At 37.6% G+C, this 16286-nt stretch overlaps 1 protein-coding gene across 1 annotated transcript in view; it reads left to right on the forward strand.

Annotated features, from left to right (window-relative positions):
* The window catches only part of LMCD1 (LIM and cysteine rich domains 1), an 87133-nt gene that overhangs the window by 47336 nt on the left and 23511 nt on the right, over positions 1 to 16286 (forward strand). Inside the window, exons 2-3 of the mRNA XM_083355198.1 lie at positions 77 to 165; positions 7166 to 7421. Of these exons, the coding sequence (XP_083211324.1) occupies positions 77 to 165; positions 7166 to 7421 (345 nt within the window). The remainder of the gene's footprint in view (positions 1 to 76; positions 166 to 7165; positions 7422 to 16286) is intronic.

Consider the following 16286-nt stretch of genomic DNA (forward strand, 5'->3'; position numbering starts at 1 on the left):
GTGTGTATTAGTAGTAATGTGTATTAAGCCTAGTATAAGTGAATAAAGATAAATTTAAAAATATTCTTCTCTTTAGGTCTCAATTACCCATCAACCATCAGGAAGAGGTGTGCCTTGTTTGAAATGCAGAGAAAAGTGTGCTGGTTTTGAACCACATTCTTGGAGGTAAAGATTTTTACTACTTTTGCTCTTATTTTCTGTCCTCATTTAGTTTGTGTTCAAGGCAACTGTAAATGAACAAATATCATTTGCTCTTTAGGATAGAAACTGTGGGATGAGATTTGTATTAGTCTGTTGTGACAACAATCATTTCCCTCTAATACATTTTATTAAAAGGATGTGCATTTGATAGAGTGAGCTGCATGTTTTATGATAATATTTAAAAGTTGAAAAAGGTGACTCCTGATTATAAGTTAGCAAGAATACTAGTGGAATACATTACTATCAAAGAAAGGGGTATTGTTGGCTTGCCTTTTCCTTTTCTATCAAATTTGCTTTAGTAATCTCAATGCTTTTGTAGGTAGATGGATTTGCAATGTAAAAATAGTGGTGTCAAAATTTGGCTGGTTAATTCATTACTTTTCTAAAATTTTGAATTGGATGATTGAATTCACCCTACATTGCATGTCTTAAATGTCTTCATCCTGCTCACAAATGCAGAACATGACATGTTATAATATAAACATTAAGAACATATGAATACCATGTCTACAGTTGAGATCATGCATGCCTACATTCAAATCTACTGGATTTCACTTCCATTAAGTCAAAACTAGAGAAATATACTTCGACACATATTACCAATAAGTGCCTAGTAGAATCTCTAGTTTTTAAAAAACTCCTATTAGAAGCAATATAGACAGTGTATGTGTAAATTTCCTTGTAAAACTGGCAATAATCCATCTGTCTTTATTCTCAGTCACTGAAATAGAATAAAACAGCCCCTATTCAAGATGCAAATTTGCATTGAAATCTTTTACTTTCACCATTCAGATAATGGAAACATCTACAATCACACTTTATTTAGAGATATGACCTTTCATTGCAATAATAATAATAATAATAATAATAATAATAATAATAATAATAATAATAATAATAATAATAATAATAATAATAATAAGAAGAAGTTGGAAGGGACCTTAGAGGTCATCTAGTCCAACATGCTCCTCAGGCAGGAAACCCTATACCATTTCAGACAAATGGCTGTCCAGTCTCTTCTTAAAAACCTCCAGTGTTGGAGAATTCACTGCTTCTGGAGGCAGGTTTTTCCACTGGTTAATTGTTCTGCCAGGAAGTTTCTCCTTAGTTCTAGGTTGCTTCTCTCCTTGATTAGTTTCCATCCATTGCTTCTTGTCCTGCCTTCAGGCACTTTCAAGAATAGCTTGACTCCCTCTTCTTTGTGGCAGCCCCTGAGATATTGGAACACTGCTATAATGTCCCCCCTCGTCCTTCTCTTCATTAAACTAGACATACCCAATTCCAGCAACCGTTCCTTATATGTTTTAGCCTCCAGTCCCCTAATCATCTTTGTTGCTCTTCTCTGTACTCTTTCTCAACATCTTTTTTACATCGTGGTGACCAAAACCGAATGCAGTATTCCAAGTGTGGCCTTACCAAGGCATTATAAAGTGGTATTAATACTTCACGTGATCTTGATTCTATCCCTCTGTTAATGCAGCCTAGCACTGTGTTGATTCTTTTGGCAGCTGCAGTACACTGCTGGCTCATATTTAAGTGATTGTCCACTAGGACTCCAAGATCCCTCTCCTAGTTACTACTATTGAGCAAGGTACCATTTGGTTTTTCCTGCCTAAATGTAGTACCTTACTTTTTTCACCACTGAATTTCATTTCGTTAGATACTGCCCAGTGTTCATGTCTGTCCAGATACTCCTGTATCTTAAGCCTGTCTTCTGGTGTGTTGGCTATTCCTACGAGCTTTTTGTCATCTGCAAATTTGATGAGTTCCCCATCTATCCCCTCGTCCAAATCATTGATGAAGATGTTGAAGAGCACTGGGCCCAGAACAGAGCACTGGGGCACCGCACTACACACTTCCCTCCATGTAGATGCAGTTCCATTGAGAACCACACACGTAGTATGGCTGGTCAGTCAGCTACGGATCCATCTGTTGGTGATGCTGTCTAACCTACATTTTTCTATCTTATCAAGCAGTAGGTTGTGATCTACTTTATCAAATGCCTTACTGAAGTCCAAGTAAATTATATCCACAGCATTCCTCTAGTTCATTAAGTTTGTCACTTGGTCAAAGAATGCAATAAGATTTGTCTGGCATGATCTGTTTTTGACAAATCCATGTTGGCTTTTTGGAATGACTTTGTTTGCCTCTAGGTGTTCACTGATTTATTGTTTGATTATCTTTTCCAGAATCTTCCCAGGTATTGAGGTCAGGCTGATAGGTCTGTAGTTTCCTGGATCTATTTTTTTCCCTTCTTTGAAGATGGGAACTACATCAGCTCTTTTCCAGTCCTCTAGTAGTTCCCAGTGCTCCAGGATCTTTGAAAAATATAGTTCAGTGGTTCTGAGATCACATCTGCCAGTTCCTTGGGAACCTTGGGGTGTAATCCATCTGGTCCTGATGATTTGAACTCATCTAGGCTGGACAGGTGCTCACTTACCGTTTTCTTGCCTATCTTAACTTGTGTTTCTATTCTGTTTTTTATGGCACTGTTTTTGATAGGTTGGACTGTTTTTCCCCCCTTTGTGTAAAGACAGATGCAAAAAATGATTTAAATAGTTCTGCTTTCTCCCTGTTGCTTGTCACCTTCTTGCCACTTTCCCCCACTAATGGACTTATTAACTTTAATACACTGTATACCAGACTGGAACTAGTATAGGTTTTTTCCCCCAGTATATTAAACTCCAGATCAATGTAGCAGGGCTACGAAACTGCATTGTGCCCTTTGTCAATTTTCTAGATAAGTAGCATTATGCTGCTAATTTTTCATTCACTGCACTTGAGTTGTTACATTCTTTGTCAAAAGGCTGGCTTATATAATTGTGTATCTCTGACTTCTGGCATTTCCAATTGTGGGTAGGAGCTCAGATAGTTCTGTCAAAGGATGCCAGGCTTTCAGCGGTGATGTCATCTTTAAAAATGTCACATTCCCTGAAGCCTTCACTCCCACGGGAATAATTTGAAAATTTGCAAGTGGCCTCTTTCTTTCCTTTTTTTGTAGTTTTTCTGTATTACATAGTTTTATTACTTTTATCTGTTTAGCATAATCTTTAATAAAATTTTAAAAAACCTTTCATCCAATGTGAATCATGATTCTTCTTTATCCGTGAGAGTTATTCGGATACAGATTCCTCCAGATTTCAGTTATAACTGACAAGAAATCATGAAAAAATACCCTAAAATTTGAATTTCTTCCCTGTGAGCCCATTATTGAAAAAAAGATGAGCTTCATTTCATATAAAATTATTCCCATTCCCAACCATATGTACTAAAATATGGTTTCAGTAAAGCTTCTAAAGAAACTAAAATCTAGATTGGAATCATTGGACATGTTGATTCCATATGCAGCTAGCTGTACTGCCAATACATTATTCTTCCCATAGCAAAACACATATTCAGCAGCACTAATGTTATGGTTATAATGAACCCAAAATAATGTTTAATGATATTAGGTAAAAAGGTAAAGGTTCCCCCGCACATGCGTGCTAGTCGTTTCCGACTCTAGGGGCCGGTGCTCATCTCCGTTTCAAAGCCGAAGAGCCAGCGCTTGTCCGAGGACGTCTCTGTGGTCATGTGGCCGGCATGACTAGACACCAAAGGCGCACGGAACGCTGTTACCTTCCCACCTATTTTTCTACTTGCATTTTTACGTGCTTTCAAACTGCTAGGTGGCAGAAGCTGGGACGAGTAACAGGCGCTCACTCTGCTACGCGGCACTCGGGATTCGACCCGCCAAACTGCTGACCTTCTGATCGACAAGCTCAGCGTCCTAACCCACTGAGCCACCACGTCCCTTTAATGATATTACCATCTGTTAATTAAATGAACTGCCAGGTACAAAATCTGAAAAGTTATGGTCTTCTCTCTTTCTAATTTTGAAAAGATTATAAAACATTGTGCGGATCTCAGTTTCTCAAATGCATGCTGAGTATTCTGTAAATTTGTTGCTGCTTAATATATGTTTTACTCTCAAACACTTTATTTTGAGATGCTCATAGCTCAGAGTAGATTAGAACAATAACATTCAGCACCTAGGTATAGAGTCAGTTCTCCCAAAAGTATGTCTGTCTGTCTGTCTGTCTAATTTATTGGCCACACATTTTGCTACAGGGTATCTGAGAGGTCAATGAATATTTTATATATATGATAATTAGAGTTGCAAATAACTCTGCCCAAGGCTTGAGATAGAATTAATAGCTTCTTAACTATTTTTGGGATGATATAATTCTGTGGTCTACAACTAGGTTTCCTGGAAAGCCATAGTAGACAAAACAGAAACTAAAATGGACACACAGCCCTTCCATTCTAAAGCATACTCAATCAATCAATCAATCAATCAATCAAATTATGTAGCCAGCTGTCCATCGCATCTGGGTAATGAACTATATTTAAAGTAAAAGTTAACACAGTTACAATCACAACTACAACAAATAAAAATACACAGCTGTTAAGAAAATTCAACAATCCCTAATAGAACCAGGAAACTCTTATCACTGATATTCTTTGGGTTAATACATTCTGATAAGCTATGATTTTTTAAAAAATATATACTGAGTATGCTGTAATTATCCAAGTTCCCATGAAACAGTGGTTGTGTTCACACAGCATACCAAGCTAAACAAAATAAGATGCTATTTCTTCTGGGTCTCAAAAATTAGAGGGGAAAACCAGATTATTTCAGACTAGCCTAATTCCAGGAGTATCTTTTTTCACATAAAATCAAACCATGTCCTCTCTGGGATGTATTTCAAATCCATAGTTTATGCAAGTTTAGTGGAATAGTGCCCAGAGGCAATGATTTTCTATGGTGGCCCACACCTGTGTAATAGCTTCTCCCCTAAAATTAGATCATCACCATCATTGGTGATTTTCAGACAATGGTTAAGACTGAAGACCTTTGTTAGGTCTTTGAGAAACATTGTTGCTGTTATGCTAAGTGTTTCTTCCTTCCTTATTTTTTTTCTGTTGTAGGGTTATTGGTAGTATCCTTAGTTGTTCATAGCTGTAAACACCTGGGAGTATTTGCTGATTTAGCAGTAAATAAGCCAAATTAGCAAATTAAGTATTCTCTGGATAAGTGTTTCTCAATTTCAGCAACTTGTGTGTAGATCTATAAGATGTATACATTTCAGTTCCCAGAATTTCCCCAGGCTATTTAGCTTTCAAGTTCAGACAGAATCAGCCAGAAGCTGCCACTTGCTATAAAATATTTAACATGAATGTTCTCAAATGAGCCCTGCCTGTATTGTGATAGATCTAAATCTAGAACTATTTAGAGCTGAGGAGTCATTCTGTACCTTAACAGGTCCACCATTCCCCTATTTACATAAAAATTGAATAAAATATGATAATTGTTCATGTAAACTGAAATTGGGATAAAGTATTAATGAACGAAATCTTGGTTCTTTTAGAAACATAGACATCACATTGCTTCTTTATGAGGCATTAGCTATCTCACACTAAAAATGCAGGTTGAAAGCAACAGATTTAATTATTCAGGAAGTAAAAAAAAAAAACCTGAATTCAAGAGTTGGGGCTTTGACCTATATAAATTAAATGGGGTTTATGTTTTAAATAATGCTTTTTGTTTTTCTCATTCCTAAGTAGGCATCCCATTTGTTGCATCACAAACTATTTTACACACTGCACAATATTCTGTATTGTTTGGCTGTATATCTATTTCTTACCAGCACTAGTCTGGTCAAGTTTTACTTGTCAGATATTTTCGTTGAACTGTGAGCTTTGATACAAGCTACCTTTTGCAGCTGCTGGCTATATAAGAAAAATAAAAATTGATTTCTGAGTACTGCAAAGGGTATGGCAGTGAAATGCAAAGATGACATTTAATTTGGGGGGGATAATTAATGGAAAAACATGATGAACCTAGCAGAGGCTCAGTATACATACTATTTCTCTCAATGAAAAAAATCAGTGTTGAATCACTGTGTTTTGCCTCCAAATTTTTAGCTGTGGCCCAAAGTAACCTTCCCTATTTTAGAAATCAGCATCAAGCACTTTTCTTTGGCTTTATTTAGGTTTTGCCATTCACCTGTTAGGATTTGGATATCTTGCTCGTACTGTTGAAAAATATAAACTCTGACAACTTGAGTGAATACATTTTTGCCAGGTATTCTTCAAAGCCAAAACAGATCCAGAAGTAGCCCTACGTACTACTGGGCAACCCTTGGCAGCCAATTTTAGGGACTAGGAATAGTGCCTTAACTGGTGACAGCTGCAAAAAAACAAAAATACATATCCTGTTGCTTTATGATGAATACAATTCTATACCTTTGTTATTTCTCACACTTCCATTGACCTGATTTGTATAGCATTTTAATACTGGAATGTTCACTATGTGGACACTCCACTTAAGCCCCATTTGCTTTTATTAATGTTATAGCTGAAAGCATAGGATTCTGTGTAGGCCAATGTTTATCAACCTTAATTTTAAGATGTGTGGACTTCAACTCCCAGAATTCCCCTGCTGGCATGCTCTGATGTACGCATTAAGACTGCAAGAAGGGCCCATTCATACCAATCTGTTTTTATAATTGGAAACAAGAAACTCACCCATTTTATTTACTTAATTAGAATGCTACAAAATTCTACATTTCCATATTTCCTGTGTGCCACTGAGTGTTTAATATAGGTATTGAACTTTAATCACTGAATGCTTTCCATTGTGTAAATCTCAGAGCTTCGGTCATTGAAGGCTCTTTCTCCAAGGCTTCGACAGTGTGGCTTTTTATAGTCTTATGTTCTACACCATTGCAAATTCTGTTCATCCTCATTACAGATTTTTTCTTCTGGATAGCATTTGACCAGAAAGATCTTTTGTTCTATGTCATAATCCATTTTGATTTATAACCTTGGCTGTTTATTCTAAGGTTCACCCTTGAGCCACCAAAAGAGCACATACCTGTGAGGGCTTATATCAAAATATGACCTCATTTGTCTCCCACAGGAAAATATGCAAGTCATGCAAATGCAGCCAGGAAGATCACAGCCTGAGCTCTGATGCAGAAGATGATCGGAAAATTGGCCGCTTGCTTGCTGATTCAAAATATTCTTCACTCACTGCTCGGGTAAAAGGAGGCGATGGAATCCGCATCTATAAAAGGAACCGCATGATTATCACTAATCCTATAGTATCTCGGAAAGATCCAACTTTTGACACTGTTACGTATGAATGGGCTCCACCTGGATTGACTCAGAAACTGGTAAGAAAATGTGCTCAAGGCTGGGAAGAGAATGTGATGCCTTTCAGATAGAGTAACGGGTTAGTAAAGAACAAGGTTGCATAGCCACTAGGCAGTCGATTCAAAGAGATGGTGCCAGAAGGCAAATAGGGAGGCACTGTTCTCTGGGGCTTCCTGAGGCCCCTAGCCCAGGGGTAGACAACCTCGGCTCTTTTATGACTCATGGACTTCAACTCGTCCATGAGTCATAAAAGAGCCAAGGTTGCCTACCCCTACCCTAGCCCATCCCTTCATTGGCCATCAAAGAGCTCCCTGCATTTTTCTGTTTCTCCACCAAATTTCGGAAGGTCACAAAAAAAGAAAAGCTAACATTGGCTCTGCCTTTCCCAACAGGCTAAATTTGTATGGTTGATGAAGTTTCATTCACACGACACCCTTAACCAGCTAAACCGAGTCAAACTGAACGCCTCGCAGCTGCATTTGTGCTACATGCTAAACCTTAGTTCCTTTTCTTCTTTTTCCTTGGTTCCTTTTGCTTGGAATGTTAAGTGAATCCAGCTTGCTTCCTTAAGATCCAGTATATTATACAAGCCTAGGAATTGGGTTAATTCAATAACCAAGCCAAATTTGTTATGCAAACATGGCCATTTTGGAAGAAAAATGGTATTTAGTATCATATAATTAGGACTTTTCAAAGACCCAAATATGTTTGCTTTGAAATTAAATAGTTTTTCCAAAGGAATGCATTATTAATATCACTAAAGCCAAGTAAAACCAAACATAGTTGAGTGTGGTAAATTTCCCTATTCTTTAGGAAAGCTTCTTTAGACAATATAAACTTACAGTAAATTAAACTTGTTATTGAAGAATAATGCTAAAAATAAAAAAGTAAAAACAGTTGGCCACATAGTTTTCTGAAGAAAAAATGATTCATGCAGATTGTTCACCTGTTTGAAAACACCAGTTAATATGTTTACTTACAGAGTTATATTTATATGAAAACTGGAGTCAGTGGTTTATTTTTTATTTATTTTCTTCATCCAAACACAAACACTAAAAAGTACAAAAACTCTTTTTCCTCCACTTTCACACAAATAAGTTGAACCATAGATTTTAACCTTGTGTTGATGCAAATTAAGTCTGAACTTGCCCTTACGTCTGCCTAAAGCCTTCCTAAGGAACTAAAAGAGGGATTATATTACACATCATATTGTGCTGACTAGATTAAATAACTCTAAAATGGCAGTACTTGGCCTTTATTATTACAAAGCCCATTGTGCTCACAGTAAGCAGCAATAGACTGGAACAAAGATAAACACCTACTGCAGTGATATCAAGTAACCAGTGCCTTGTAATTTGTAGAACAAGGAAAATGCTTAGTATTATATTTACAGTCTGTAAATTACACAGCACAGTGCAAGCCTGGTCACCTTTATGCCTTTATGAGAATTACACCCACAAAGTGGAAATTATGCTAAGGCTGATAACTTTTCTCCCAATTATTAGAGTGCAATAGCTATAGAACTATGCTTACTAAATTCCACTGCCTCTTTCCATAGCCTCCATCTTTCTGTTATATTTTTACAGCATTTTTATATTAATATTATTATATTAAATTGACCACTACAGGAAGATATTTGTGACTGATTCTTGTTTCCTACAAGGGAAAGCTGGTACACCTAGGGTGAATACCATTTCAAAGCAGGTCTATTGGACCATTCAGGACTCCTTATCAAACAGCTTCTTTAAGCAATAAAAAATGAAGTCTAAAATCCAAATCTAGCAAACTACATGGATTGGCCTACTTTAAATTTATATTTTGGATTTCAAAATGTCCTATCTCAAAGGAGAAGGAACAGTGGGGACTTAGCTTCCTTGGGCTCTTAAAACAGCTGTGGTTTTTATGACTTTTTTGCTTGAATGAACAATGTGATTTAGAAGTAAAGTATGATATTTTGTTTAGTCACCAGTTTGAGGTAAGGAGACACAACCTATCCATGACCAGTTTTTTTAGGTGGGTAATATCAAGGGGCTGTAGTACCAATATAGAGTGATGACAATCACAGAACATCAACGAATTATTACCCCCCGTAGATAGGGCTCGCAACTTGGGAGTCCTCCTAGATTCACGGCTCACTCTGGAAGACCATATAGGAGCTGTGACTAGGGGGGCTTTCACCCAGGTTCGCCTGGTGCGCCAGTTGCGTCCCTATCTAAGCCGGGATGATCTATGCACGGTCACTCACGCGCTCGTGACCTCACGACTAGACTACTGCAACGCTCTCTACATGGGGCTGCCCTTGAGGACCACCCGGAAGCTCCAACTGGCACAGAATGCAGACGCGAGAGTTGTGTTGGGAGTTTCCCGATACTCCCATGTTACACCTCTGCTCCGTGAGCTGCATTGGCTGCCAGTTGTCTTCCGGGTGAGATTCAAGGTACTAGTTATGGTATTTAAAGCCCTACATGGCAGGGGGCCGGAATACCTTAGGGAACACCTGCTGCCGGCGTCAACTTCCCTTCGCCCTGTGCGCTCCCACAGAGAGGGCCTCCTCAGGGTGCCACCGGTCAGAGAATGTAGACTGGTGGCCCCCAGGGGGAGATCTTTCTCTGTGGGCGCTCCGGAGCTTTGGAACCAGCTACCGGTTGAGCTCCGGACGGCGCCGGATCTTCGCTCCTTTCGCCGCGATCTGAAAACATACCTGTTCAAACAAGCCGGCCTGGCCTGAGGGTGGGATTGCAGGGGTTTTTATTATCATTTTATTGGGGGTTTTATTAATCTATTTATTGTTTTTTATGGGCATGTATTTAATAACTTTTTAATTTTTGTAACTTTATGTTTTATTCTTGCCCTGTACACCGCCCTGAGTCCTTCGGGAGAAGGGCGGTATAGAAATATTAATATAAATAAATAAATAAACTTATATAAGAAAGATTATTCTAGAGTTGCTTTGGATGACCTTATAAAATTACAGTTCATCTCAACTCTGCAAGTTCATTGTCACTGGAAAGGAATGAAACTGGGATTCTTGAGATATCTGTCAGCCTCTGGTAGCATGTCCCCATCCCAAGTATTTCCATTACACTTGAAGGAAAAAAAGGATGAGATTGCATTGTGAAATTAGTCCAAGATTTAACTAATGTAATTCAGGGGGGAGGGGGGGCTCTGTACTACATGAAATAAGTAGAAATATATGAATATTAAGTCATTTGACAATACTGTAGAACATTCATAATTGTCTTATTACCTGTTTAATAATATTGATCTTGTCTTATTCATACCATAGGTCATGAAACTATATGTACAATGTTGATACAAAACAACAGAAAACAATTCTTTGTACCTTGGAGTAATGAGCTTAAATGCCTGTATACTTATTTGTGGGCATCCAATTTAAATAGAGTAGTGGTGATACAATTAGAGACAATTGGAAAGTTTAATGCAAGGCTTCAGCTTTTGTTATCTACTTGAAATATTGACTGGCATAATTCTGGTGTGCATTTTCAGGTCTGATTATGTATATTTTCTAAAAAGCATAAAAGCATGTGTCTGATTCAGAATAAAATTAAAAAGCAAAATAGTTGTTGTCAAGCACAAAAGCTGTCTGTTTACAATAATGAGACTCATGTCATTTAGCTACAAGGCTTTCTTTTGAAATTAAAAAGAGAGGATTTAGAATTCATTGGAAACTGGTCTGTATGTACTACTGAAACCATCACTTTTCAAAATGCTATATTGGCCACTACAGAGTGCCAAAGCAACATTACATATCTGTTACATATTCAATTACTGCTTCATTTCCTTCCTTTCTTTCTGGTAGCAAACAAATCTTTTGCAAATTATATAGGTTACTGCCTTTATATTTATATCAGACCTGACCACCTTAGTTTTCATTCTTCACTACCAAGCCTAAACTCAATCTTCCAGATGCAACTCACTTTCTGACCATTTGGAAAAGTGTATTCCCAGTAGCTGTTGGAATGGTTTTTTGAAAGACTTCCATAAAGTCTCTGTATCTCTAGAATGCATTTCTGTGCATCAGCATTTTGTGAGAATTTTAATTGTCTCCTGCTTATTATAAACATTTTTCTCATATCTTTCTCCCCTTGTAATAGTAGATTCATTGTTGAATAGACTGATTTGGGGAGGAGATTGGTTTTTATGTTGCAAATCTCATGTGAGTGAACTTCAACAATCAAGTAACGCTGCAGTTGTTATGTACATTGATGAAACTTTTCATTCTCAAGGTTTCATTGAATTATGTTAGCTATAGTAATATTTCGTAAGAAGGTAGCATACGTCTTGGTTTTTAACAGAGCAGAAAATAACATTTTTTAAAATTTCATGGCAATGAAAAAATGGAGGTGGGAGGAAGACGATTTTTTTTCCAGTATTCCCAACCTGCTGTCTTTCAGTTACAGTATTTTGGATTTTTATTCGTGGCTTGGGAGCGTGAGAATTAACATCCAACTCGTTTGAAGTGCATCAGACCAGGAAGCTCTCTGTCTTCCATACCATCAAAGGGGAGCTTAACAGGACAAGTATTCCTTTCTATGTCATAAGACAATTTACTAGAAATCCTTTTTAATTATTAAGAGAGAAGCTGCCTTTTGCTACTGAATGTTCTCCAGATGTGTTGGAGCATGACTCTTATAAGTTCCATCTCATAAATATTCTGGCTAGGAAATATGGGAATGTAGTTGAACATCTGGAAGGCACCAGGATGGGAAAGACTGCCCTAGGTAGTAATTAATATGTCTAAGGAAGGCAGTATTGAGAATGTAAACACAAAATAAACAGGCATAAATTAGGAAACAAAGGTTGTATTTATAAAAATTGCTGTCTAAATGACAGGGACATTAAAACAAACAACCCAAAAAGTGACTACAGTAGTTTACTTTTCAGGTATCATTTTTTGCCTTTTTGTCATTCTTGTCTACAACCTTTCAGTGAAAGGTATTGCGTAATGAATTAGTATAGCACAGAAATTTGTTTTCACCATAGAATGATTTTACAACCTGTAAAGTAGCTCTTGGTTTGAGTATCTAGCAAAGCAGTGCAATATGAGTATATTCAAAAGTAAATCCTATATTTTATGGTGCACAAAGTCAACTAAATCTGTGCAGGAATTCAGCCTACAGCACATAGATTTAAAGGTAATAAATCAGCGTTAGAATACATTTGCAAGTATAATACTTGGAAATAAAAATCTGTACAAGATCTGTAATATATTGTGCAGCCAAAGTGAAAGTGACAAGAGTAGATAAACTATAAGGTTTCTGTATGAACTGTGTTACAAGTCAAGTAATTGATATTCCAAGAGTAGCTGAAGAAAAATATATTCAATAAAAGAGAACTGTTTGTTCATGCATGAGGAAGCCAACGTTTAAGAAGAAAAATATGTTTTATGTTCCATATTTTCAGTAGGATTCAAGTGCGATGCAACTTAGTATAAAAATCAACAGACATCCCTTTTCCAAGTTGTAGCTACTGTACTTGGATCAAATAATTGGTCTTAGGAGTTATAATATGTTGTTTTTGTCATATAGCCCAGGGTTTTTCAAATTGTTTCATGGAATTCTGAGTAGTGCAAGAACTTGGTGGGATTCTATGAGAAACTGAGAGCAAACATTTAAAAAGTTTACTCAAACCTTTCCAATTTTCAATTGCTAAAGTTTTGTCTCTTGATGAGGCAACTCAGGAATTTTTGTCTTTTCGCTAAAAGATTCCATGGCTTAAAAAAAAGTGTGAAAAATTCTGGTCTAGCCTATTTAATAGTTGATTACATAGAAATCTTACATAAAGAAAACTTCCTAAACAGCATTTTAGTGAAACATGCTTTATAAGTATTCCAATTAAAATACGTTTATAACATTTTCTAATTGGCAGAAAATAGACATTCACTATTCAAATATGGATTACAATATTACGTTTGACTAAATATTGAAAGGAAAGACTAAATATTTTGCTTGGTATGATGATTCCTTCCTCTAGTGAAGGAAAGAGATAAAGTATTTATTGCCCCAATGAGTGTTTATTCCTCATTCCTCGTTGCTAAAAGTATCAAATAGCACAATGAGCCTGCTAGGAATGATTTGTATTAGTGTTAGATTTTGATGGGAAGGTAAGTCTTCAATGGAAATAGTGTGTGGTGTGCATGTGCATTTGCTTGCAGGCTATAGGATTTCACACAACCTAAAATGGCTAGATTATAATTTGTTGTAGTGAGTTTCATTCAGGAATGATGTGTTTGATTTGCCAACATCTGTTTAAAAGTTTCCTACTGAGGCAGTTAACAACACACAATTAGTTATTTGTGGCCTTCATAGTTTAGAGAAAACTTTGTCCAGATTTGTGGAGGCCTTATCCAAATTAACTTGACTACTTCCAGAATTTCTAATTATTGCAGAACATTCTGGGAGATCATTCCTATGTAGCTATCAGTCCCTGTGAACCTCACAACATTTTCCAAACCTGTAGGGCAGGAGTGAAAATATCCAGATATTGCTAAATTATAGTGCCCAACATCTTCATAAGCTTCATAACCATACTAGCTAACAGGCAATTGGCTTTCTACATTGGTGTAGTGCACATTGTAAACTATAGAGCTAGTAAGGATCAAATTGTCATTAAAAATAAATTTTCATTAGTATAATCTTCTGATTAAACAACAATGGAAAAGCTTTTGCCCATAGTCACAATCACACTAAGCCTTAGCATGTAACTGGACAGACGTACAGAACCTGCTGACTCTGAACCATAGTTTAAAAAGTACCATGGCTGGACTTGCACACCATGATAACCTGAAAGCACTCAAATCGTCATGGTTTTCATTTTCTGTGAACCCAGTCTAAATATGTATGCAGTTTCTCCAAAATTTCAAAATTTTAAAACTAAATCTAACTATAGTAGTATTTTTTTTATTTATTCTAGAGCCTTTATTTATAGCGGAATTGTACAGGAGTCAGGCATATCGTTTTCATACTAAACCTCAAAAGTTTTGTTCCATACTGTAATGTATTGGCTTGGATGCTGGGTTAATTTCACATGTATTTGTTAACTGCTGCTCCTTATTGTATGTATGGGGTAACGGTTACTGTCTGGGCCAGAGTGGCTATCTATAAGGGCGGAGCCGTAGGTTGAGGTGGGGAATGCCTCCTTCAAACCTATTGGCTGCCGACTAGTGGCCAACTGCATAAATAGCTGCGCAGCAGCTATTGCTTTGCTACTGTTCCTGTTAACTTCTGAATAAACCAGTTCCTGTTTGAAACATCTCACTTAAAGAACTGAACTTAAACATCTCACTAAAGAACTGAATACGCAACACATACAGTTACATGCAGAACCATACAGTTTCAATTGTACTTGAAACTGCTGGAAAAAACACTCAGTGTTTATGCACAGATAGTACTGAGTTGCATGGGAACACTTTTTAAACATTTTATCAAAAGCACGAAAGAAATTGTGGGATTTTTATTACAATATTGTTTTAAAGCTGAATAGCATGCCTCGTGTATCATGGAGGCAGTGGATGGTGTGCTGGTACTATCTTGGATATAACCCCTGCTGTGTGTCAGAGAAAGTGTGTCTTCTAAGCTTGTGGCAGATGCTGTGCCAAACAGGGACAAGTCCCTCAATTTTATTGTCAGCATCAAGGTCAGATACCACAGGTGTGGGGGGAAGGGGAGAAATCTCCCTAATTTGGCTTTCTTTCATTACTATGCTGGGTGTGGCCCTGAAAGTGCTCCCTGCACTCCTACTGTGAACAAGTATTTCTTATCAAAGGCCTCCAACAATGCTTTAAGCCAGAGGACCAGAGGGGGCATGGTTTTGTGTGCTGCCTGCATCTCGAGGATGGGGCTTTGCTTGTTTGTGCAGCCTGGTTGTTGGCATGCTGCAGCCTGGAACTAATCCATGGACCGGGGGTTTGGTACCCCTGCTTTAAGCTATTCCCGTGTGTGTGTGTGTGTGTGTGTGTGTGTGTGTGTGTGTGTGTGTATGGCTCCTTCCATTCAGTGTCGATTCCTGATTACTTCCTGGACCAGTTCCTGTAATTTTCTTAGCAATATTGTCTGGGAAGTGACTTGCCATTGCTTCCATACTCTAGGGCTGAGAGAAAGTGGCTGAAGGTCACCCAGCTGATTTATACCTACGGATAGAACTCATATTCTCCTTGTTTCCAGCCTGGTGCCTTAACTTCTCTCTAAGCAAGACCTGGCTACATCTGACTCTTTGGCCCTCAGTGTCTGGCTCACATGAGGTCAGTTGGAAATTAGAAATCAAATGCAAGTAAGTTCACCCCAGGGGCAGGAGAAGAAGATAAATTGAGTCCAGTTCTGCACAGTAGCTCTATGTTCCTTCAGTCAGCTGGCAGCCACAGGAAGGAGAAAAGAGAAAGCACTTTTCTGCACTTGTGCAATGCTCACCCCTCTCCTGGAGCAGCCTGAGGAATTGAGGTGACTGAGGACATCAAATCAGGCAACATTGGTTCATCCTTCCATAACAGTCCTAGTTTCTCATGTGGCCCCTAGAAAAATTAATTGCCCATCCCTGCTCTAAGCTGGTAGATTCAGGTTTTCTGCATTGAAATCCATCACTCTTTCCTATTAACTTACCAGATATAGTGAACAAAAATTGCTTCCTTATCCATGTTGAACTCTTCCACAATTATTTTTGTTGATGTAGCTATATAGTGTGCATATTGTACTGATATTTGGGCAGCAGGTCTCTGGTTTAAAGGCTTGAAATCCACATATAGTGAAACCTCAAGCAAGTACTGGTTTATATTAAAAAAATCTTTCTATAGTTCATTGACAGATGCTGAGCAAGATGGAAATAAATTGAATTAATACATCTGGAAGCCTTTCTTCTAAAAACAGTGGCTG

The sequence above is a fragment of the Vipera ursinii genome (genome assembly GCF_947247035.1).
Source record: "Vipera ursinii genome assembly, chromosome: 2".
NCBI classification, from domain to species: domain Eukaryota; kingdom Metazoa; phylum Chordata; class Lepidosauria; order Squamata; family Viperidae; genus Vipera; species Vipera ursinii.